Consider the following 23,294-nt stretch of genomic DNA (forward strand, 5'->3'; position numbering starts at 1 on the left):
CACCATGCTCTGTGTAAAAAATGGGCCTCGCATAGCTCTTCTTAACTTTTCCCCTTGCATCTTAAACCTATGTCTCCTAGTCATTGACTTTACCACCCTGGGAAGAAGCGCCCAACTATCCACTCTGCCCATGCCACTCTTAATTTTGTAAACCTATATCAGGTCGCCCCTCGACCTCCTTCATTGAGACAGAAGGCCAGATCCGGGGAGCTGTCACGGGCGATCATAGTCCGTATCCATGGGTATTTAGATAAAGAAAAGATCCTGAGGTGGGCGAAGGGCACTTGAGAATGTAGTTGGGAAGGCTATCCCGTCAGAATTTATCAGGACATTGGGGCAGAACTAGCAAAAAGGTATGCATGGTTCAATAAGACATGTTCAATATTGGGCAGCACGGTAGCATTGTGGTTAGCACAATTGCTTCACAGCTCCAGGGTCCCAGGTTCGATTCCCGGCTTGGGTCACTGTCTGTGCAGAGTCTGCACATTCTCCCCGTGTGTACGTGGGTTTCCTCTGGGTGCTCCGTTTTCCTCCCACAGTCCAAAGATGTGCAGGTTAGGTGGATTGGCCACACTAAATTGCCCTTAGTGTCCAAAATTGCCCTCAGTGTTGGGTGGGGTTGCTGGGTTATGGGGATAGGGTGGAGGTGTGGACCTTGTTTGCGGTGCTCTTTCAAAGAGCCGGTGCAGACTCGATGGGCTGAATGGCCTCTTCTGCACTGTAAATTTTATGAAAAAAGACCAAGGCGGCTCTTTACTGGGGCAAAGTGCGCATTGGAGTGGTGTACCCAGCTCGCCTGTGGGTCACATTCAGTTTTATTTTCTCTTTCTCTGTTTTTCACGTGTCTCTGTTATTTTTTTGTCTTTTAGACAGGTTATTGATTTTATGTTTACTATTATATTGTTGGAAACTATTGATATGTTGGGGGGGGTAAAGGAGTGGGTGTGGGCATGGGTTTGTAGGATGTTCTATATTAAACGTGGGTTCGGGTAGATGTTTGTTGATTTATTGTGTGTATGACTTGTACTTTTCACCAGGTGTGTGGCCACCCTGCTAGCAGATATGCTGGTTAATGGGAGCAAAGTGGGAAAGAAAGCGGCTAGTTACCTGGCGGGGGGTGCAAAAGGTGTTCATGAAGGTAACAAGCCTGGGATGGTTGGATTTTTCTTTCTTTGGGAAGGAGGAGCAATGGGGGTTGGTAGGAGTGGGGTGTGTGTTTGGTGAGCGAGGCGGTGGGGCCAGAAGGGGCGGGGGGGAGGAATTACGAAGGGGGGAGGGATAGATTGCTGGCGATGAAGATTTCTTTGTTGATGTACTGGTTTGAGGGGGGTGGCAGTGTCCATCTTTATGACATCAGGGGTGGCAAAGGAACTGATAGTGTTTATGGCGCAGGTGAGGGTGGTGGACCTGTGGAGGTTTAGATCCCAAGGAGAAGGAGGTTTCCTTCTTTCCGCCTGTACATCGGGCCTACTCCTGTATCAATTTCTTTGTCGTTACTCGCGGGGTTGTGAGGGTGGGGTACTTGGCGATTGTCATATCTGACCACGCTCTGCACTATGTCGATGTGTGTTTTGAGATGGGCTGCGCCCAGCAGTCCCCGGGGAGGTTGGATGCACCGTTGCTACAGACAATGGGTTTGTGAGATGATAGCTTCCGCTATTGGGTGGCATGGGAGCACAGTGGGTAGCACAGTTGCTTCACAGCGCCAGGGAACCCGGTTCGATTCCCGGCTTAGGTCACTGTCTGTGCGGAGTCTGCACATTCTCCCTGCGTCTGTGTGGGTTTCCTCCGGATGCTCCGCCTTCCTCCCAGAAGTCCCAAAAGACATGCTTGTTAAGTGAACTGGACATTCTGAATTCTCCCTCAGTGTACCCGAACAGGCGCCGGAGTGTGGCAACAAGGGGATTTTCACTGTAACTTAATTTCAGTGTTAATGTAAGCCTACTTGTGATAATAATGAAGATTATTATTATTGGAACATATGTGAAGTTTAATAAGAATGAGGAGATCTCACCTTCCATGTTCTGGGAAGCACTGAAGATGGTTACCAGGGAGAGTTCATTTCAATCAATGTTCGTAGAGATAAGTCTGCTAGTGCGGAGAGGCAGAGGTTGGTGGATTTCACCCTTGAGGTGGAATGTCAGTTCCCTGCTGCCCCATGGCGGAGCTGTTAGTGCAGAGGAAGAAGCTTCAGGTGGAGTTTGAGTTGACGTCTATGGGCAAGACAGTGAGCCAGCTTTGTTGTGCGAGTAGGGGGAGAAGGCCAGTGGTTTATTGGCTCATCAGTTGAGGTGGCAAGTGGCCTCTTGGGAGATAGCTCAGGTTAAGACTCGGGGTGGGGGTTGGTTTCTTCTCTAGAGATACTCAACAGAGTATTTGAGGACTTTTACTGGGGACTACACAAGTCTGAGCCTCCGGAGGAAGCCTCGACCATGGTACAGTTTCTGGATAGGTTAGCCTTCCCGGTGGCGGTCAGGGAAAGAGGACAGGAGTTGGAGGCATCGCTGGGGCTGGAGGAGATTATGAAATGTATTTATTCAATACAATCGGAGAAGGCAACGGGCCCAGATGGATAGATGGATTCTCTGTGGAATTTTAGAAACTGTTCACGACTGTGTTGGGGCCATACCTGTTAGACATGTTTAATGATTCTCTGCCCCTGGGTGGTGTCACCAGCCACACTGGCGCTGGCATCAATCTCTTTAATCTTGAAAAAGGATACAAACCCCATGACATGTAGGTTATATTGGCCGATGTCTCTGCTAAATGTTGATTCAAAGCTGTTGGCTAAGGTGTTGGCAACTTGGTTGGAGGGGTGCCTGCCAGGGGTCATTTCTGAGGATCAGACAGGTTTTGTTATGGGTCGGCAGTTGTCGGCCAACATTAGGAGACTTCTGAATGTGGTGCTGTCGCCCTTATTGGGGGTTGATCCAGAGGTAATCATCTCCATGGACGTGGAAAAAGCGTTTGACAGGGTAGAGTGAGGGTACCTTTTTGAGGTACTGGGGCGGCTTTGGGCCTAAATTAATTTTGTAGTTTGGCTTTTGTACAGGGACCCAACTGCAAGCGTCTACCAATTCATTGGTAGGGGCACAAGGCAGGGATACCCACTTTCCCGTTCCTGTTTGCATTGGCGATTGAGCCACTGGAATCGCACTCAGGCGTCGGCCGTGTAGAAGGATATAGAGAAGGGGCATTGGGAGCATAGGGTGTTCCTTATGCAGATGATCTATTGCTGTGTGTCACGGACCCTCTCTCTAGTGTGGGAAAGATAATGGTGGTGCTAAGAAAGTTTGGCTGCTTCTCAAGATATAGATTGAATGTGGGCAATGGTGAGGTCTTTCTGGTGAACCCTCTGGGGAACGGAGCTGATCTGGAGAGGTTACCATCTCCCAGGACCAATTTTACGTACCCTAGAATACTGGTGGTTCACAATTGTGTCTCATTACATAAGTTGAAACTGGCTAGCCTGGAAGAGGGGATGAATGCAGACTTGAAGAGATGGAATGCCCTCCCGTTATCCTTGGCAGGAAAGGTTCAGATGGTTAGGATGAACATTCTTCCAAAGTTCTTGTTTGTGATCCAATATTTTCCAGTCTTTCTTCCTGAACCATTTTTTCGTAGTTAATTCTGACTTTTTTTTGGGAGGTAAAATCTTTTGGGTTCGGAGGGTGTTCCTGCAGAGGGATAGGCAGTTAGGGGGGTTGGCATTACCTCATTTTGACATATTATTACTGGGCAGCAAACATTAAGAAAGGGCGGAGCACGTTTGAGGATTTGGGGATGGTTTGGGGGCGAATGGAGGAGGCCTCTTGTATAGGTTTGAGGCTGAAGGTACTTGTTACTGTTCCTCTTCCGTTCTCCCAAGCCAAGTACTCTGTGAGCCCAGTGGCAACAGCTTCTCTGAGAATATGGAACCAATTCAAACAGTACTACAAATAACAGCCTATGTCATTGTTAGCGCCGGTCTGTAGGAACCATAGGCTCATACCAGCAGGGATGAATTCATCATATAAGGTCTGGGAGTGCAAGGGCCCTGGAGGTTTGGGGATTTGTTTCTGGATGGTAGGTTTGCTGGGCTGGAGGAGTCGGTGGCGATGTTCCAAATCCTGTGGAGAACGTGTGGGTTCTTTCTGGGTGTAGAGGACAGATGTGAGCGATGCTCGAGGGGGCCGGCGAACCATTCACATATGTTTTGGTCCTCCCCTAAGTTGGTTAAGTTCTGGGCTTCCTTCTTCGAAACAATGTCGGAGATTGTGGGAGTTAAATTCATCACTTTCAAATATATATCCAGCTCTCTTGTGAAACCTCCTAAGGAATTCACCTCCACCACTTTCCCAGGCAGCACATGCCAAAGCCAAACAACTATGAGTAAAGAAGTTTCTCCTCATCTCACTCCTCGCTCTCTTGCTGGCCATTTTGAAATTGTCACTCCCAGTCACTAACATACCAACTAGTGGAAACAGAATATCCATGTTTACCCCGTCAAAAATTGTTCAGAATTTTGAACACCTTAATAAAGTTGCCTCTTAATCTTTTCTGCTCCAAGGACAACAAGCCCCATTTCTCCAATCTTTCCTTGTATCGAAAATTCCTCATTCCTGGTATCATTCTAGTAAATCTCCTCTGCACTCTCTCCAGACCCACAGAAATGTGGTTGATTCTTAGATGCCCTCAGTGTTGGGCAATAAATGCTGGCCCAATCAGCGACGCCCACATCTCATGTACAAATAAAAAAGAAGAAAAAAATATTCTATGCCTCTATTTATAAACCCAAGGATTCTTCTTAACAACTGTTCCAACTTGCCTGGCCACCTTCAGAGAATTGTGCACATAAACCCCGAGGTCCCTCTGCTCCTGTACTCCCTTCAAAGTTGTACCCTTGAGCCTATATTGTCTCCCCATGTTTCTTCTACCAAAATGCATTATTTTACATGTTGCTGCATTGAAATCCATCTGCCAGTTATCTGCTCATTTGGCCAACTTGTCAACGTCCCTTTGAAGTTGCTCAGCTTCATCCTCACAATTCACTATTCTCCCTAGCTTAGTACAATTGGCAAATTTAGAGATTTTTCCCTCCACACCCATTTCTAAATCATTATATAAATCATAAAAAGCAAGGATCCCAACACTGAGCCCTGGGGAACACCACTTAAACTTGTCTCCAGTCTGAGAAATGCCCATCTATACCTACCCTCTTTTCCCATCTCATAGCCAACTTTTAATGCATGCTGCCACCAATCCCAAACATTTTTAATTTGCTAAACAACCTGCGATGTGGCACTGTATCAAATGCTATCTGAAAGTCCAAATATACAACATTCACAACATTAACTTCATCCACTCCCTGTGTCACCTCGTCAAAGAACTCAATTAAATTTGCCAGACATGACCTGCCCTTGACAAAGCCATATTGACTGTCTAGTATTAACTTATTTTTCTCGAAGTGTATATTTATCTCATCCCGTAGTATGGCCTCCATCAGTTTAATAGAACATAGAACATAGAACAGTACAGCACAGAACAGGCCCTTCGGCCCTCAATGTTGTGCCGAGCCATGATCACCCTACTCAAACCCACGTATCCACCCTATACCCATAACCCAACAACCCCCCCCTTAACCTTACTTTTATTAGGACACTACGGGCAATTTAGCATGGCCAATCCACCTAACCCGCACATCTTTGGACTGTTTCCCCACTATTGATGTCAAGCTGACAGTTTTGTAGTTGCATGGATTATCTTTTGCCCCTTTTTTAAAAAATGTGTCACATTTGCAATCCTCCAGTCCCCCAGGACTAATTCTGTGTTCAGAGAGGCCTGGAAAATTTCTGTCAACGACTCCGCAATATGCTCCCTTACCTCTCTCGACAATCAAGGATGCATCCCATCCGAGTCTGGCGACTTCTCTATCTGCAGTGCTGTCGGCCTTTTTAGTACCTTTTCTTTATCTATCACAGTACTGCTCAGTTGCTCAACACACACATTTTCAACTGGACCATTGTCACCATCTTCTAATTTGGTAAAGACAGAAGCAAAGTACTCATTTAGTACCACTGCCATACTTATTTATTTCACATAAATATATGTGAAATTTACAATATTTAGTACCAGAGCTGTCAATGAAACATTTTCTCTGGGGCTCAGATGTTTAAACACACTAATGGATTGATGGGATTTTTGTCAAGAAAGTAGAATGAAGCATACTTGGCATTAGTTCATCGGCATCCATAGTGGTTGTTTGGAAGGCATAACCTGGCAGGGGGCATATGGGGATATAGGGTTGTTTGCATGGCATTGCATGGCATGAGGACATGATAGGCCATAGAGGATGTTTGGGGGAGGCATAGTTTGCCATAGGAGGTATGAGGGTCATCGAGGTGGGTGGGAGGCATGAGGTGGCTTGGATGGTACATGGGGAGAGTGTGAGGATGAGGGAGTGAGGATTGGAGGGCCTTTCTGATTTAATTTTAACGGGGTCTAAGTCCCACAGCATTGAAGCGGGCCTTTCAAATGCTCTGCCTCAGCACCGAACAACTACTGTGGTTGCCTCTGAACTTTTGCCTGGGTTGACCTGCCCAACTGAAGCCCACATCCCGCCCCATGTACGCACAATGAAAATCCTACCCTGAAGGCGGATGGTCTAAGCCGGGAATTAATTTTCTCTCCTCCCACTATCAAGGATGAAAATCAAGCCTAAAGAGTCTACAAATGGATTTATCTAGGTTAAGAGAGTGGACAAAAATTTGGCAGATGGAGTATAGTGTGGAAAATGTGAACTTGTTCACTCTGGCGGGTAGAATAGAAATGCAGTACACTATTTAAATTGAGAGACACTCAATTTCTACAATACAGAGGGATTGGGTATCGTGGTACATGAATCACAAAAGGTTAGTATGAAGGTACACTATGTGATTAGGAAGGCAAATGGAATGTTGATGTTTATCGTGATGATATGCATAAAGCAAGTTTGTACGTAATGTTATGCATGACCCCAACCACTAGGTGGCAGTGTAAACACACCACGTGACCCTGTGGCTGGGTAGTTAGGTGTAGGTCGTGTGGGAGGATAGATGTATTTTGCAATAGCTCTACAATCGTTAATTAGTGTTAGGAGATTATTATTTTATTTATCGTAGTTATCTTATCACGCAGTTGTTCCATAATAAATTATTTAAAATAGATGTTCTGTAGTTCATCATTCACTTTGGCCAGTCTACAGAACATGACATTCATTGCAAGGGGAATCATGTATAAAAGTAGTGACGTGTTTCTGCAGCTGTGCAGGGCTTTAATGAAACCACATCTGGAATGCTCTCTACAGTTTTGGTCTCCTGACATAAGATACAGTTCAGACAAAGTTCACTTGACAGATTCTTGGGATGAAGAGACCATTTTACGAGAAAAAGTTGAAGATGCAGCATGGTGGCACAGTGGTTAGCACTGCTGCCTCATAGCGCCAGGGACCCGGATTTGATTCCAACCTCAGGTGACTGCCTGTGACTGCGTGGGGTTCTTCCAGGTGCTCCGGTTTCCTCCCACGGTTATAAAGATGTGCAGGTTAGGTAAAAGCAAATTACTGCGGATGCTGGAATATGAATCAAAAGAGAAAATGCTGGAAAATCTCAGCAGGTCTGGCAGCACCTGTAGGGAGAGAAAAGAGCTAACATTTTGAGTCCAATGACTCTTTGTCAAAGCTAACAGTCAGAGAATGTGGGGAATATTTATACTGTGGAGTGAGAATTTAAGATGAGTCATAGCCACAGAAACCATGGGAAACGGGGTGCTAATAACCACAGAAACCAAGGGAAACGGGGTGCTGATAGCCACAGAAACCATGGGAAACGGGGTGCTAATAGCCACAGAAACCAAGGGAAACGGGGTGCTAATAGCCACAGAAACCATGGGAAACGGGGTGCTAATAACCACAGAAACCAAGGGAAACGGGGTGCTAATAGCCACAGAAACCAAGGGAAACGGGGTGCTAATAACCACAGAAACCATGGGAAACGGGGTGCTAATAGCCACAGAAACCATGGGAAACGGGGTGCTAATAGCCACAGAAACCAAGGGGAAAGAGTGCTAATGGCAGTCCCCAGAGAGAACAAAAGGTATGAGAGGCTAAACATCAGAGAAACTAACATCAGAGGCCAACAGATGGAGATGTGGGGGAGGGGAAGGGGGAAGCAAAGGGGATAAGGGGTAAGGAAATGTGGATAAAATTGTGGGGGGTTTAAATATATATTAAGAAAGACAAGAAAGAAAGAAATGGTAAGAGACAGTTGAAATTAAATGGGATGAAAACAAATGGGTCTAGGTGGGGTAGAGTTGATCATCTGAAGTTGTTGAATTCGATGTTGAGACTGGAAGGCTGTAGCGTGCCTAACCGGAAGATAAGATGTTGTTCCTCCAGTTTGCATTGAGCTTCACTGGAACATTGTAGCAGGCCAAGGACAGACATGTGGGCATGGGAGCAGGGTCTTGTGTTAAAATGGCAAGCAACAGGAGGGTCAGGTCCTGAATGCGCACAGACCTAAGATGCTCAGCAAAGCGATCACCCAGTCTGCATTTGGTTTCTCCGATATAGAGGAGACCACATTGGGAGCAGAGAACGCAATAGACCACATTTGAAGAGATGCAAGCAAAACGCTGCTTAACCTGGAATGAGTGTTTTGGGCCTTGGATATTAAGCATGGAAGAGGTAAAGGGGCAGGTGTTACACCTTCTGCGATTGCATGGGAAGGTGCCATGGGTGATGGGAGAGGTACTGGGTATGGTGGAGGAGTAGACTAGATTGAAGAAAGTGGAGTTGAGGCCACAATCAGATCAGCCATGTTCTTCGTGAATTGCAGAGCATTTTCGAGGGGCCAAATGGCCTCCTGCTCCTATTTCTGTTTTGTTTTGACTGATTGCATTCCTCATAGTTCCATTGTTCCTGCAGCATATAATCTATTGTCAGGACATAATTTCATTGACCAATGTACTGTGTGGAAAATAAGATTGGACAGAACACTTACAGTTTCACTGAATGCGGCATTTGGAACAAAGAACCTACAAAGGTAGATCTGTCACTATCTGGAATGTGTTCACTACTGACCATCTCAAAAGTGACTTTACCCGCAACTTGAAACCACATTGTGTTGGGGAAATTCAGGGAATTGTGGTCTATAGTTTGCAATCTAAAGTTCCATTCGTAATTGGCACTGTTACAAGACCCATTAGTGCTTGACTGAAAGCTCCAGAGGCTGCTTTATTTAAAGACATGAAAGGGAAGCCAAGTGTCAGCTTAACCATGGAAACAAAACAAACTGCTGGCTGCTTACTTTTTCAGTGCTCGCACTGTATTTTAACTGGAATTTGTCTTTCTGTTGCAGCTGAATCAAAACAAAGGAAGACGACTAATTTTACCTTTACCAGATCTGGCTGACTGTCAAAAGGCCAGTCAATGTTCTGAATGGACCGAGGTATGTCAGAAAACTACATAGTATATGTCGCTTATACAATGAGTCAAATATTGATTTTTTTTGTAACTTTATTTGTTCAGTGTACTTATATTTACTCATTCCTACAATGTATACTAACCACACGAAGAGGTTGGCCAAGCAACATGCCCTTAAGCCTCGATGATACTGCTCTCTGATGACTGTTCAGAAATCTGTGAGAGTGACTGAACTGACACTGAGGGCCACACCTTTCAGGCAGGGGCACCACGGTAGTGCAGTGGGGTAGCCCTGATGTCTCATAGCACCGAGGTCCCAGGCTCTGGGTCACTGTCCGTGTGGAGTTTGCACATTCTCCCCGTGCTTGCGTGGGTTTCGTCCCCACAACCCAAAAATGTGCAGGGTAGGTGGATTGACCACACTAAATTGCCCCTTAATTGGGAAAAAATGAATTGGGTACTTTAAATTTATATATATATTTTATAAAATAACTTTCAGGCACCCCAGCGCTGGATTAAGCGGGGGGGGGGGGGGGGGGGGGCAGTGGGGTGGGGGGCTGGACCCTGAAGCTGAGCTGGGGAATCCTTTGGCCTCGCAGGTTCAAATTCCACCACTGCAGATGGTGAAATTTGAATTCTATAAAAATATGGAATTAAAAGTCTGATGATGGCCATGAAACTATTGTCGATTGTCGTAGGGAAGGAAATCTGCCATCTTTACCTGGTCTGGCCCACATGTGATTCCAGGGCCTCAGCAATGTGGTTGACTCTCAACTGCCCCCACAAGGGCAATTAGGGATGGGCAATAAAAAATTATTTTAAAATATTTTTATTGCCATCTTCAGTTTTATATACATTGCAGTTCGTGTTTGTTTACTTGTGGTGAATTACAAATACTAATAATCCACACTGTATTGTACAACATGTGTTGAGCCTGTATATTGTATTGGATCATGTGTAGTTACGCTGCTCTGCCCATAGGGGGAGATGAGGAGCTTGTACTGGGCTCCACCCATGGCTCCGCCCATGGCTCCACCCATGGCTCCTCCCCTTAACCGGATGTATAAAGGTTGATGCTGAGAGCCTGCCTGCCAGTTCATCTGGAGTTCATCTCATCACAGGCAGGCTCTGTTGTAAGACGATTAAAACCACTGTTCACTTCTAACCACGTGTCACGTGAATCGATGGTCTCATCATTACTGTACAGTGCAAAATATATTTTTGTGTCTATTTACAATGTGTCATCATCTGACTCAGTGTTCTTTCCTCCTTTCCCCCCTCCCTGACCCCCCCACTTCGTAGTACCCCCGTACCTAGCCCCCCTCCCGATGCCCTTCCTGCTCTTTCGGGAGTGGGGTGTTCCCCCTTCACCTCGGCTCTTCCCCTTCCCCCCGTTTTTCCCTGCAAATTTCAGCCGCGTCCATCGTGTGGGTGGGGGGGGAGTTTCTATCCTCTCCCCCTTCCTTCGTGTTGTTCCTTTTGTTCCCCTGAGGCTCCCTCTTTTCTTCCTCCCGTTCCTCTTCTACTTTTCAAGTTTCCTCTCTGCTAGTTATTGTTGACTTCGAACAGGTTCTGGAACAGGCCGACAAATTACCCCCATGCTTTAAGGAAACCTTCCTCTGACCCTCGGATGGTATATTTGATCTCCAAATTCCATCAGGTCTGCCAGCCAGTCTGCAGCTGTGGGTGGTGCTGCGGATCGCTAGCCGAGCAGGGTTCTCAGGCATGCGATTAGGGAAGCGAAAGCTAGGGCGTCGGCCCTCTTCCCCATGTGTAGCTCTGGCTGCTCTGATACCCTGAAGATTGCCAAATTTGGGCACAGCTCCACCCTGATCCCCACAACCTTGGTCATTGCCTCGGAGAAGGCTGTTCAGAACCCTACAAGTTTGGGACAAGCGCGTGCGTGTGGTTGCCAGGCTTCTCTGGCACCTTTCATATTTATCCTTCACCTCTGGGAAGAACCTGTTCATTCGGGTTCACTCCAGAGTCCCCAACCCATCTCTGTCCCCAGTTTGTCCTCCCATTTCCGTCTGGTCTCGTCTAGTGGTGTTCGGGCTCTGTCCGGTAGCTGTCCACATATTTTCCCACAGAGTCCCCGTTCCTTATTGTCCATGGTCATCAGGTCCTCCAATAGTGTAGTCTCCGGGGCCCTGGGGTATCCTACTGTCTCTGCGGAGGAACTGTTTTATTTGTAGACGTCTAATTTCCTGTCCTGTCAGTATTGTCATTCCTCTGTCAGTTCGTTCAGCCTAGCTAGTCTGTTTCCTATGTAGAAGTCCCTTACTGCCAGCGTTCCCCCGTCCTGTCTCCATATTTTAAAGGTGGTGTCCAGCATGGCTGGTGGGAACCTATGGTTTCTGCAGTTGGACGCCATGGGGGATATTTTGGACAGCCCGAGGTTCTGCCTTAATTGGTTGCATGTTTTCAGTATGGCCACTACCACTGGGCTGGTTGTGTATTTTGTAGAGGGGGATGGGAGTGCTGCCATGGCTAAGGCCCAGAGGGTCGCCCCTTGCATGATGCCTCCTCCACCCGCACCCACTCCGAGTTGGGTTCATGTACCCATCCCTCACTCTTTCCACTGTTGCTGCCCAGTGGTAGTACTGCAAGTTTGGTAACGCCAGGCCACCCTTAATTTTCCTCCTTTGCAGTGTTGGTTTGGGGATTCTTTGATTCTTACCCCCCCCCCCCCCCCTCCCCCCCACCCCCCCCACCCCCACCCTCCCAAACACACACACACACACACACACACACAAACACCATGATTAAGCTGTCCATGTTTTGGAAGAATGCTTTGGGGATGAAGATCAGTATGGATCTAAACAGGAAGAGGCACCTCGGCAGCACGTTCATTTTAATTGTCTGCACTCTCCTGCCAGGCAGAGTGGAAATGCGTCCTACCTTTGCAGGTCCTTTTTGACTTACTCCACCAGGCTTGTCAAGTTCCACTGGTGAATCTGTGCCCAGTCTCTGACTATTTGGATCCCCAGGTATCGGAATCTATTTTGGGCTATTTTAAAAGGGAGCCCCTCCAGCTCTGTCCCTCCCCCATTGAGGTTCACTGGGAATGCCTCGCTCTTGCCCAGGTTCAGCTTGCAACCCGCGAAGGTTCCAAACTTTTTCAGGGTCTGCATAATTGCTTTCAGTCCTTCCTGTGGCTTTGAGACGTATTGGAGCAGGTCATTCACAGAGAGTGAAACTCTGTACTCTCTGTCTCCTGTTTGAATGCCCATCCAGCTTTTCCTGTCCCACAGAGCTATCACCAGGGGTTCGATTGCTAGGACTAACCAGAGCAGGGACAGTGCACATCCCTGCCTTGTGCCTCTTTGCAGCTGGGAGTATTCAGAGCTGGTGTCTTCGAACGCTCCCCTTGGGGGTGTTGTATAGGAGTTCTACCCAGGCGGTGAATCCCGCTCCTAGCCCAAACAATTCCCGTACCGCGAGGATGTAGTTCCATTCGACTCTGTCGAGGACCTTTTCTGCATCATTATATTCATCAACTGCCTGATGTTCGCAGTGAGTTGCCTACCCTTAACAAAGCCCGTCTGGTCCTCTGCGACCTCTTACACACGGCCCTCCAGCCTTTTGGTCAGGACCTTTGCGAGTATTTTCGTGTCTACATTTACCAGCGAAATGGGTCTATATGAGCATCAGTGAGCACAATGTGATTGTGGCCTGCGCTAGTGTAGGAGGCAAGGTGCCCCTTGCTAGCGAGTCTGCGAACATGTCCCTTAGATGTGGGGCCAGGGCCGCTGCATATTTTTTATAGATGTCCATCGGGTCCCCGTGCCTTATCACCTGCATGGAGCTGATGCTCTCCATGATTTTTCCCAGCTCTATTGGTGCTTCCAGCTCCCCCTCCCTCCTGTGTTCGTAGAAAGTCCCCTGTGTCTGGCGGAGTTGGTGCACTGCTTTCCTAATGGGTGGCAGGTTAAAGTCCATTTGTAGCTTTTTCCTCTTCGCCAGCAGATGTACGGTCGGAGCCTCGGAGTATTTTCTGTCATCCTCCGAGATGGAGTCGATCAGCTTTTGCCTGGCCGCCATCTCTTCCCTGTCTCTACGTGCCTTGTAGGCTATTGTTTCCCCTCTGATCACAGCCTTTAGTGCCTCCCAGATTGTGGAAGGTGAGACTTCCCCGTTCCGGTTGTTACTCATGTAGTCGCCTATGACCTGTGATGTTTTCTGGCAGAAGGCCTTGTCGGACCAGGTGGTCCATGTCCAGTCTCCATGTGGGGCACTGGGCACAGCCTGTCTCCAACCTCACATCCACGTAGTGTGGAGCATGGTCGGAGATGACGATTGTGGAGTGTTCCGCTCTTACTATTCTTGGAAGCATTGATTTCCCCACAGCAAAGAAGGGTGTGCACTTTGTGTACTGGTGAACAAACGAGGATTCCTTTTCTCCCGGATGTAGGAACCTCCATGGGTCCACCGCCCCCACCTGTTCATGAATGTTCCAGTTCCTTAGCCATGTCTCCTTTTTTCCTCGTTTGGGGTTCGATCGCTGGTCAGCGGGTCCTCCACGCAGTGAAAACCGCCCTATTATCAGTCGGTGTGTGTCAATGTCGGGGATTTCTGCCATGGTCTTTTTTATAAATTCTGTGTCATCCCAGTTGGGAGCGTACACACTTACCAGTGCTGCCGGTGCCCCATCCAGGACACCGCTGACCTTAACGTACCGTTCCCCGGGTACGTAACGGTCCTGGTCTCAGTAATTCTCATCCTCTTGCTGATCAATATGGCCACTCCCCTAGCACTTGTTCCGTAGCATGCATGGTACGTCTGTCCTACCCAGCCCTTTCTTACCAGTCTGTCCTTCTCCCTCAGGTGTGTCTCCTGTCGGTAGATTATGTCAGCCTTCAGACTTCTCAAGTGGGCGAAGACTCTGGATCTTTTCACCGGGGTTTAAATCCCCTTGCATTCCAGGTGGCTATCCTGATGGGAGGCTTTTGTCCGCCCAATCCTGCGGGATCAACCATACTTACCTGGTGTCCCCCCCCTGCACTGTGCTCCAGGGTTTCCCTTTGTTAGGGGGCCATCCAAAATGCCCACAGTCGCCATTCTCACCATGAGGTTGGGCTGTGGTTTCCCTTTGTCCAGGGGGCACCCAACATGGCCGCCAAGTGTCTGTACGCCACATGGGTGTGCCCCTGCAACCCGGGGTTTCCCTTTGTTTAGGGACCCTCTGATGAGACTATCAATTCACAAGACACGTGATTGGAAGTGAACAGTGGTTTTAATAGTCTTGCAACTGAGCCGGCCTGCGACGAGATGAACTGGCAGCAGGTTCACGACTGCAGATCTTTATACTTCTGGCTAGTGGGAGGAGCCATGGGCGGAGCCCAGTACAAACTCCTCATCTCCCCCTATGGGCAGAGCCACTCAACGGCTCGTATGCAGAGCCCACAAGGACACAATACATATGATACAACACAGTGTGAATTACTAGGTTTATAATTCACCACATTCATCCTCTGTAAGAAAAATCAAGTCCGGCGGGGGTGATGGGTCTACAAATTGAGTCGGTCCGGCGGCCGAGTCGTCCTTTGGGGTTGGCGAAGCACCGGGGTTGCAGCCTCTTCTGGTGGCTGAGCGGTGGTGGTCGGTGAGGGTACGATGGTGGACTCTGGGGGTGATTCGGTCCGAACTTCGTACCCGACTGGTTTGACTGGCGACGGGGAGCGCCCGGAACCCATAGGCGCGGGGGCGCGGAGCACGGGCAGTGAACCTGTAGGTGCGGGGGCGCAGGGCGCGGAGGGTTGTGCGGGGTGTAGTGTGAGGGGTACCTCGGCGGTAATGGTGGTGGGATTGGATCCTGCAGGCGCCAGGTCCCGGAGGGAAACAGTGTCCTGACGGCCGTCAGGGTATTCGATGAAGGCGTATTGGGGGTTCGAGTGGAATACGAGTGGGTCAGTTTTGTGTGCCCGGACGTGCTTCCGGAGGAGAACCGGGCCCGGTGTCTTCAACCATGCTGGGAGCGAAACCCCCGTGGTAGTGCCCCTAGAAAAAACAAATAGCCGTTCATGAGGTGTCTGGTTGGAGGCTGTACATAGGAGGGACCTAATAGCATGGAGCGCGTTGGGGAGGACCTCCTGCCAATGGGAGGTCGTGAGATTCCTGGACCGGAGGGTCAGTAGGACGGTCTTTCAGACCGTCATGTTCTCCCTCTCCACCTGCCCATTCCCCCTGGGGTTGTAGCTGGTAGTCCTGCTCGAGGCGATGCCCTTGTCGAGCAGGTACTGATGCAGCTCGTCGCTCATAAAGGACGAACCCCTGTCGCTGTGTACGTAGCTGGGGAAACCGAACAGGGTGAAGATACTGTGGAGGGCTCTGATGACTTTGTGTGAGGTCATATCGGGGCACGGGATAGCAAAGGGGAAGCAGGATGTGGTGAATCACAGTAGCATAATTCACACTGTATTACACATGTTGTACTATGTCTCTGTAAGCTCGGCACATGAGCAGTTGCGTTGCTCTGCCATTAGGGAGAGATGCACTGGGAGTGTACGGGAATTTGTACTGGGCTCCACCCTTGGCTCCACCCATGACTCCTCCCCCTAACCGGAAGTATAAAGGTTGATGCTGAGAGCCTGCCTGCCAGTTCATCTGGAGTTCATCTTGTCACAGGCAGGCTCTGTTGTAAGACACCAGCTCCCAATCCGCCGATTGGTCGAGGGGAGTGGCCCTTTGAAATCGATGCTTAGGCGTTTAAAGGGCCGGGAGGCCTTTACCAGGTGCGCCCTGTCTGGTCTACAGAAGTGCGGTTTGAACTCCGCACAGATCGGGCAATCCCAGGTGATGGCTTTTACATCCTTGGTGGAGAAAGGCAGATTTCGGCCTTTGACGTAGTGGGCCAGCCGGGTGACCCCCAGGTGGCAGAGATTATTGTGGATAGCTTTCAGGCGGTTGTCTTGCGCGCTGGCGCATGTGCCGCGGGACATGGCATCTGGGGGCTCGTTGAGCTTCCCCGTTCGATGCATAATATCGTACTTGTAGGTGGAGAGTTCGATCCTCCACCGTCGCATCTTATCATTTTTAATTTTGCCCCTTTGTGAGTTGTCAAACATGAAGGCAACCGATCTTTGGTCGGTGATGAGGGTGAACCTCCTACCTGCGAGGTAGTGCCTCCAGTGTCGTATAGCTTCCACGATGGCTTGTGCTTCCTTTTCGACTGAAGAGTGTCAAAATTCCGAAGCGGAGAGGGTTCGGGAGAAAAAGGCGACTGGTCTCCCTGCCTGATTTAGAGTGGCTGCGAGAGCGACATCTGAGGCATCGCTCTCTACCTGAAAGGGGACGGATTCAGCCACTGCCCGCATGGCCGCTTTGGTGATGTCCTCCTTGATGCAGGTAAAGGCCTGGCGAGCCTCATCTGACAGAGGAAAGTGTGTGGCCTTAAATAGTGGGCGGGCTTTGTCCGCATACTGAGGGACCCACTGGGTATAATACGAGAAAAATCCCAGGCACCTCTTGAGGGCCTTGGGACAATGAGGGAGAGGGAGTTCTCCCTCTGGGCGCATACGGTCCGGGTCGGGGCCCAGGACTCCGTTTTCCACGACATAGCCGAGGATGGCTAGCCTGGTCGTGCGGAAACGCATTTCTCCATGTTATACGTGAGGTTGAGTTTCTGGGCAGTCTGGAGAAATCGATGGAGGTTAGCGTCATGGTCCTGCTGATCATGGCCGCAGATGGTGACGTCCAAGTACGGAAACGTGGCCTACAGCCTGTACTGGTCCACCATTCAGTCCATTGCTCGTTGGAACACCGAGACCCCATTCGTGACGCCAAAGGGAACCCGGAGGAAATGGAAGAGGCGGCCATCGGCCTCGAACGCCGTGTAGTGGCGGTCCTCCGGGCGGATTGGGAGCTGGTGGTATGCAGACTTCAGATCCACCATGGAGAAAATGCGATACTGGGCGATCTGATTCATCATGTCTGCAATCCAGGGGAGGGGGTACGCATCAAGGAGCGTGAACCGATTAATGGTCTGGCTATAGTCCACTACCATTCGGAATTTTTCCCCGGACTTGACGACCACCATCTGAGCTCTCCAGGGGCTATTACTGGCCTCTATGATCCCCTCACGTTGGAGCCTATGGACCTCGGTTCTGATAAACACCCTGTCCTGCAGGCTATACCGCCTGCCGCGAGTGGCTACGGGTTTGCAGTCCGGAGTGAGATTGGCAAAGAGTGGAGGGGGGTCGATTTTTAGCGTCGCTAGACTGCAGATAGTAAGTGGAGGTAGGGGCCCGCCGTAGCTGAGTGTGAGGCTTTTGAGGTTGCACTGGAAGTCGAGTCCCAGTAAGACTGGGGTGCAGAGTTCGGGGAGTACGTACAGCTGGAAGTTTGAGTAGCTGGTGCCCTGAATCGTTAGGGTCGCGACGGTGCGCCCTTGGAGGTGAACAAGGTGTGAGCCCGAAGCGAGGGAGATCGTTTGCCGTGCAGGGAAAATAGGGAGCGAACAGCGTCTTACCAGATCTGGGTGTACGAAGCTCTCGGTGCTTCTGGAGTCGAAGAGGCACGGTGTACTGTACCCGTTGATTTTAACGGTCATCATCGATTTGCGGAGGTGTTTCGGACGCGACTGGTCCAACATGACCGCGCTGAGTTGCGGGTAGTCGGTGGCTCGATCAGCTGTGCTCGAGTGGCCCCGTGATGACTGTCTGCTGAGGTCATAGTCTTCAAGGTGAGTTTCAGAGTTTGAAGAGGATGGATCCCAAGATAACCGCCCCCGTGGATCGCACATGGTGGGCGGCGAGGACGATGGCACCCAAGATGGCGGTGCCCATGAGTCGCACGTGGCTGGCCGTGTGGAGGAGGGTTGCCAAGATGGCGGCGCCCATGAGTCGCACGTGTCGGGTGGGGGCGGAGTCGGCATGCAGGCCGCAGCATTTCGAGGCCTGCGAGTTTTGGAAGCGAGTGCTATGGGCTGTGGGAGAGTTTGGAGAGGGGGATTTCTTCGCCAGGCAGACCCGGGCATAGTGTCCTTTGCGACCGCAGCTGCTGCAGGTCCCGTTGCGGGCCGGGCAGTGCTGCCGTGGGTGTTGGGGCTGCCCACAAAAATGGCACACCGGGGCTGCGTAGTGAGTGGGTGTCCGCGTGGCGCAGGCCTGGGGCAGTCACTGGTCGGTGGCCCAGGATGGAGTCGCTTGGAAACGGGGAACGAGGTGAGGCTGCGGAACGAGACCTCCATGGTTGTAGCTAACTCTACAGTGTGCTCCAAGTTCTGGGCCCCTTTTTCAAGCAACCGCTGGCGCACATAGTTTGACCTGAGCCCTGCCACGTACACATCTCGGACAGCGAGCTCCATGTGCTGGTCGGCTGATACAGCTTGACAATTGCAGTCCCGAGCTAAGGCTTGTAAATCGCGCACAAATTCGTCCAGCGACTCCGCGGGGCGCTGGGCGCGGGTCGTAAAAATGTCGCGCGCGTAGACCTCGTTGATGGGCCTCACGTACATTCGATCGAGCATGGCCAGGGCCGCCGTATACGATGTAGTACTGTTAAGTTGAGTAGAGATACGGTGGCTCACCCTTGCGTGCAGTAGGCTGGGTTTCTGCTCCTCCATGGTTTCTGCTCCTCCATGGTTTCTGAAGTGCTTGATTCAGCCAGGTAGGCCTTAAAACATCTGAACCAGTGTCGAAAAATTTATTTCGCCTCTGCTGCCTGCGGGTCGCGTTCTAGTCGGTCAGGTTTGAGGGCTGATTCCATAGTCGTTTTCTTCAAATTTCCTCAGACTATTAAAATGATGAGACCATCAATTCACAAGACCCGTGATTGGAAGTGAACAGTGGTTTTAATAGTCTTACAACTGAGCCTGCCTGCGACGAGATGAACTGGCAGCAGGCTCACGACTGCAGATCTTTATACTTCCAGTTAGTGGGAGGAGCCATGGGTGGAGCCATGGGCATAGCCAAGGGTGGAGCCCAGTAGAAACTCCTCATCTCCCCCTATGGGCAGAGCCACTCAACGGCTCTTATGCAGAGCTCACAAGGAGACAATACATATGATACAACACAGCGTGAATTACTAGGTTTATACTTCACCACACCCTCCAAAGCGGCTGCTTGTGGAGTCGTCTGGATTTCTCGTCCTGCTCCATGCCTGTCGAAGCCTGCGTCTATCTTCCCGGCAGCCCTTCCCTATCGTTTTGTCCCCTGTCTGTTCTGTGAACCCCATCCCCCTCCCCAGCCCTTGTCTCCCCCCTGTATTATCCCTCCTTTCTGCTTTGCTATCCCCCCCCCCCGCCCCGGGCCAGATACTCCCTCTTTCCCGAGAGGTGTGCCTTACTGCCTGTCTTCCCGTGCTAGCCCTCCCTGCTAGTACGGAGTCTCCCCTCACCAGGCTCGTTCAGCCGTGTATCCGTCTTTTCTGTCTGCCTCCGTTCCCTGCTTTCCCTGTCACCGCTCCCTTCTCTCTGTCTTCCGACTCTAAACTGAAAACGAGGCAGTACAGTCCTATGCTAACACTAAGTCCACTCTGTAGTCTCTGGTCCCCACTCTTCTTTCTCACTGCAATCCTTTTTTGGCAAGTCCTCACCGCTGCCAAGTTTGGTCCCTCTCTAGGTCGTTCAGGCTTACAGACTCGTCGGCCTTCGCCGGGGTGCCAAAGTAATGCTCCTTCCCCTGGTATGTGACCCAGTTTCTGGCTGAGAACAGCATGCTGAACCTCACTCCATTTTTATAGAGCACTGATTTTGCTCTATTAAACTTAGCTCTTTTTTGCAAGGTCTGCCCCAATGTCTTGGTTGACCCTGATTCTGTGTCCTTCGCATGAGCAAGACTTTAACTGTCGGGTGCACCTCAGGATTTTTTGCCCGGTCCTGGTACCGGTGCAGCCTAGCGATGATTGCTCTCGGCTGCTCCCCTGCTTTGGGTTTTGGCCGGAGCTACCTGTGTGCCCTGACGAGTTCTGGGGGGATGGGGAAGTTGTACCTCCCAACTAGGTTACCCAGCATTTGGGCGATGTGAATATTTTGTAGTCGGGACCTGTTTTCCTGGTCCTCGACCTTCCCGTTCAAGTTCCTTCAAGTTTCTGTGTTTCAGTTTATCTCCTGCTCCTGCACCATATGCTGGATTCTCCGGCCAGTCGCCGAACGTGACTTCAGCATCGGCGACCGGAGAAACTCGCACATGGTTCAGAAGCAGGAGACAAACTGGAACACAGTTACTCCACTAAATGTGATACCTAAGCTTGGAACTGAGAACTGATAAGGTAGATTGTGCACATTGGTTGGCTGACTTGCCTTTGAACAGGCAAATGCAGCAGTGTGGCGAGAATATTGCAAAGCTAAAGGTCAGGCTCCTATCAAATTATACAACACAAGACTGACTGCTTGTCTGCATCGATTCACTTTATTTTTATATCAACAGTTATAATACGTTTGCAAATGGACATTTGACACTTCCTGGATTCATGTGGAGAGATTGTTAGCAAAATTTTGGCATCACATTGCACTGCTCAAAACAATGTGACAGAAATTAAATGGAAACTTAATGGAGTTTGTATGACATACTGGGGTCCATCTCTAGCCAGGTGTGAAAGCAAGCTTAAAACATTTATAGATAGTCCAAGGCAGGCAGTAGAGACTTCCTGAATGCAATTTTCAAAATTTGGGCCTGGATTTTTCTCTTTATGACAATTGGGCAAATGTATTATGAAAGGGGTGAGGACCTATGGTGTTGGTTTTATGTTTGCCTTATTTTATGGCTTCATTTGTCCAGATGCCAAATTGGTATATTTAAATGAGATGGTAATAACTGGTGGTGTCGTTTTAAATCCTAATTTTGGAAACATTGAGCGGGATTCTCCATCGTGCCGCACCCACACCGCCGGGATTCTCCATTTCGCCGGCTGGTCAATGGGGTTTCCCATTGTGGGGCAACCCCACGCTGTCGGGAAACCCCCGGGATACCGGCTAAGCTGAGAATTCCGATGTCGGAGAATTCAGCCCATCGTTTTTAATTTTGTTTGTGTTACTTTGTTGCTCATTGCTGCTTCAGTCTTGGTATTTCTTCACATTGGACATTCCTCCCAGCCCATTCTCAGAAGGTTACAATGGCTTTGTATTGGGAGTACTGCTGTTCTCTTGTGTGTTTTGGAGGAAAGGGAGGAGCAACAGAAGAGGAAATTCAGTTGGCTAGATACCACGAGGATGTGTGTGGCGATACCCAGACTACAGAATACACCGGCCAAGGCACTTTAACTTTCAACTCACTCTAAGGGTCCTTCCTGTTGATTGCCTTTTTTCCATTTTATTTTTGCTGTTATCATTTTGATCCATGGATGCTTAATGGACATGTATCTTTCAGTTGTTCAGGGGCCATTAGGTACTTGAAGGTTACAACAGAGAACACTCTGCTAGCTTTGGACATAAAAACTCAGACTTTTTGGCATCCAACAGATGGGGTGGGATTCAGTTAAATTGGTTGACCAGTGACCAATTAATTGGCCAAAAGGCCATATTCTGCTTGGTAACAGTTGGTGATTGGACCCTGACTAAGTGGGATGATTTCCCGAGACCTAAGGGAAGGAGAGTTGAATCCTGGACACACAAAGAAAAGAATATGCTCTGTCTCCCTCGTGTTTTCTCCAGAAATGCTGTAAGCTGCTGTATTTCTGAAAATGCAGAGACCTGAGTGAATCTACAGTGCAAACCATTACAGGCTGGAAAGCAGAAATCTTGACCTGAAATCCTGGTTTGGAGGACAGTGGGCTAAAGCCAACCATCTGAAAAATATACTATTTTTCCTTTTATTTATTATTATTCACCCCTCTCTTCCCCTCTGTTTGTCGTGTGTGTGTGTCTAGAAGGTGGGGGTAAGTTAAAGTGGGGGATTAGTAATTAGATGATAGTTAACCAGTTGTATTTCCTGCACGTGTCATTCCCATTCTTGCTATTAATAAAATGGTGTTTAAATTACAAACCTGGTGACTGTAATTATTGAGCAACCAAGGGCCAAAGACTGCAGATATTTTTCTACAAATTATTTGTTAATTCAATTTTGTTGCAACTCTGAGTCAAAGGGGGGCTGGAATTGGCCATGCCCTACCCCAGGGTGTCGTAACATCACTAAGAAGCAATGCTTGCCAAGACTGTATTTGACAATGAACCATTGATGTGCGCAAGTTGGAAGCCAACCTGCTGCCCACCTCCACTGTAGATGCTACTCAGCCAATGGCTGTGAAGCTTACCACCATATTTAAGTATTATGTGATGGATTAATTTTATGCTGCATTTGAGGACATCACTAACTTTAATAATGACAGAGGGTCTTAGCCAGAGAACATAGGTCAAGATAATTGTCTCAAAGGTTCGGGTGGGGAAAACAATTATGCAGAAGCTCGAATTACTTCACAAATTACCGTACACTGCACTTTTACCAAAAACAAGATTACATAGATTACATCCTCACAACCATATACGATTTTTTAAATGAATCTCATCACTTACTTGATAATCTATTTGTCATGTTTTTACAATCATATAAAGACACCAATCACTCATAAGGTATTGGGAAAACACAGCAGGCGAGATTCTCCAAACCCCCGCCGAGTCGGAGATTCCCCGGGGGGGGCAGCACGAATCCCGACCCGCTGCCCCGACTCCGGATGCCGTATACTCTGGTGCCGTTTTCCGGGCGGGGTTTACGCCACACCGGTCGGGGAGCGTTGGCAGCGGCACCCCCCCAGTAATTCTCCGGGCCCCAATGGGCCGAGCGGCCGTCCGTTTTTGGCCAGTCGCGCCAGCGTGGGTTACACATGGTCCCACACGGTGGGACCTGGCAGGTAAGTCAGCTGGGATGGTCCTCGGGGGGGAGGCGGGGGGGATGTGAACCCGCGGGGGGCCCCATGATGG

At 49.4% G+C, this 23,294-nt stretch overlaps 1 protein-coding gene across 2 annotated transcripts in view; it reads left to right on the top strand.

The window, feature by feature from the left end:
• LOC119958485 overlaps positions 1-23,294 on the top strand; it is a 705,387-nt gene that overhangs the window by 472,830 nt on the left and 209,263 nt on the right. For both annotated transcript variants that reach the window (XM_038787045.1, XM_038787049.1), the window contains one exon: positions 9,375-9,464. In XM_038787045.1, coding sequence (XP_038642973.1) covers positions 9,375-9,464 — 90 coding nt within the window. The remainder of the gene's footprint in view (positions 1-9,374; positions 9,465-23,294) is intronic.

This window comes from Scyliorhinus canicula, chromosome 2, assembly GCF_902713615.1.
Source record: "Scyliorhinus canicula chromosome 2, sScyCan1.1, whole genome shotgun sequence".
NCBI classification, from domain to species: Eukaryota; Metazoa; Chordata; class Chondrichthyes; order Carcharhiniformes; family Scyliorhinidae; genus Scyliorhinus; species Scyliorhinus canicula.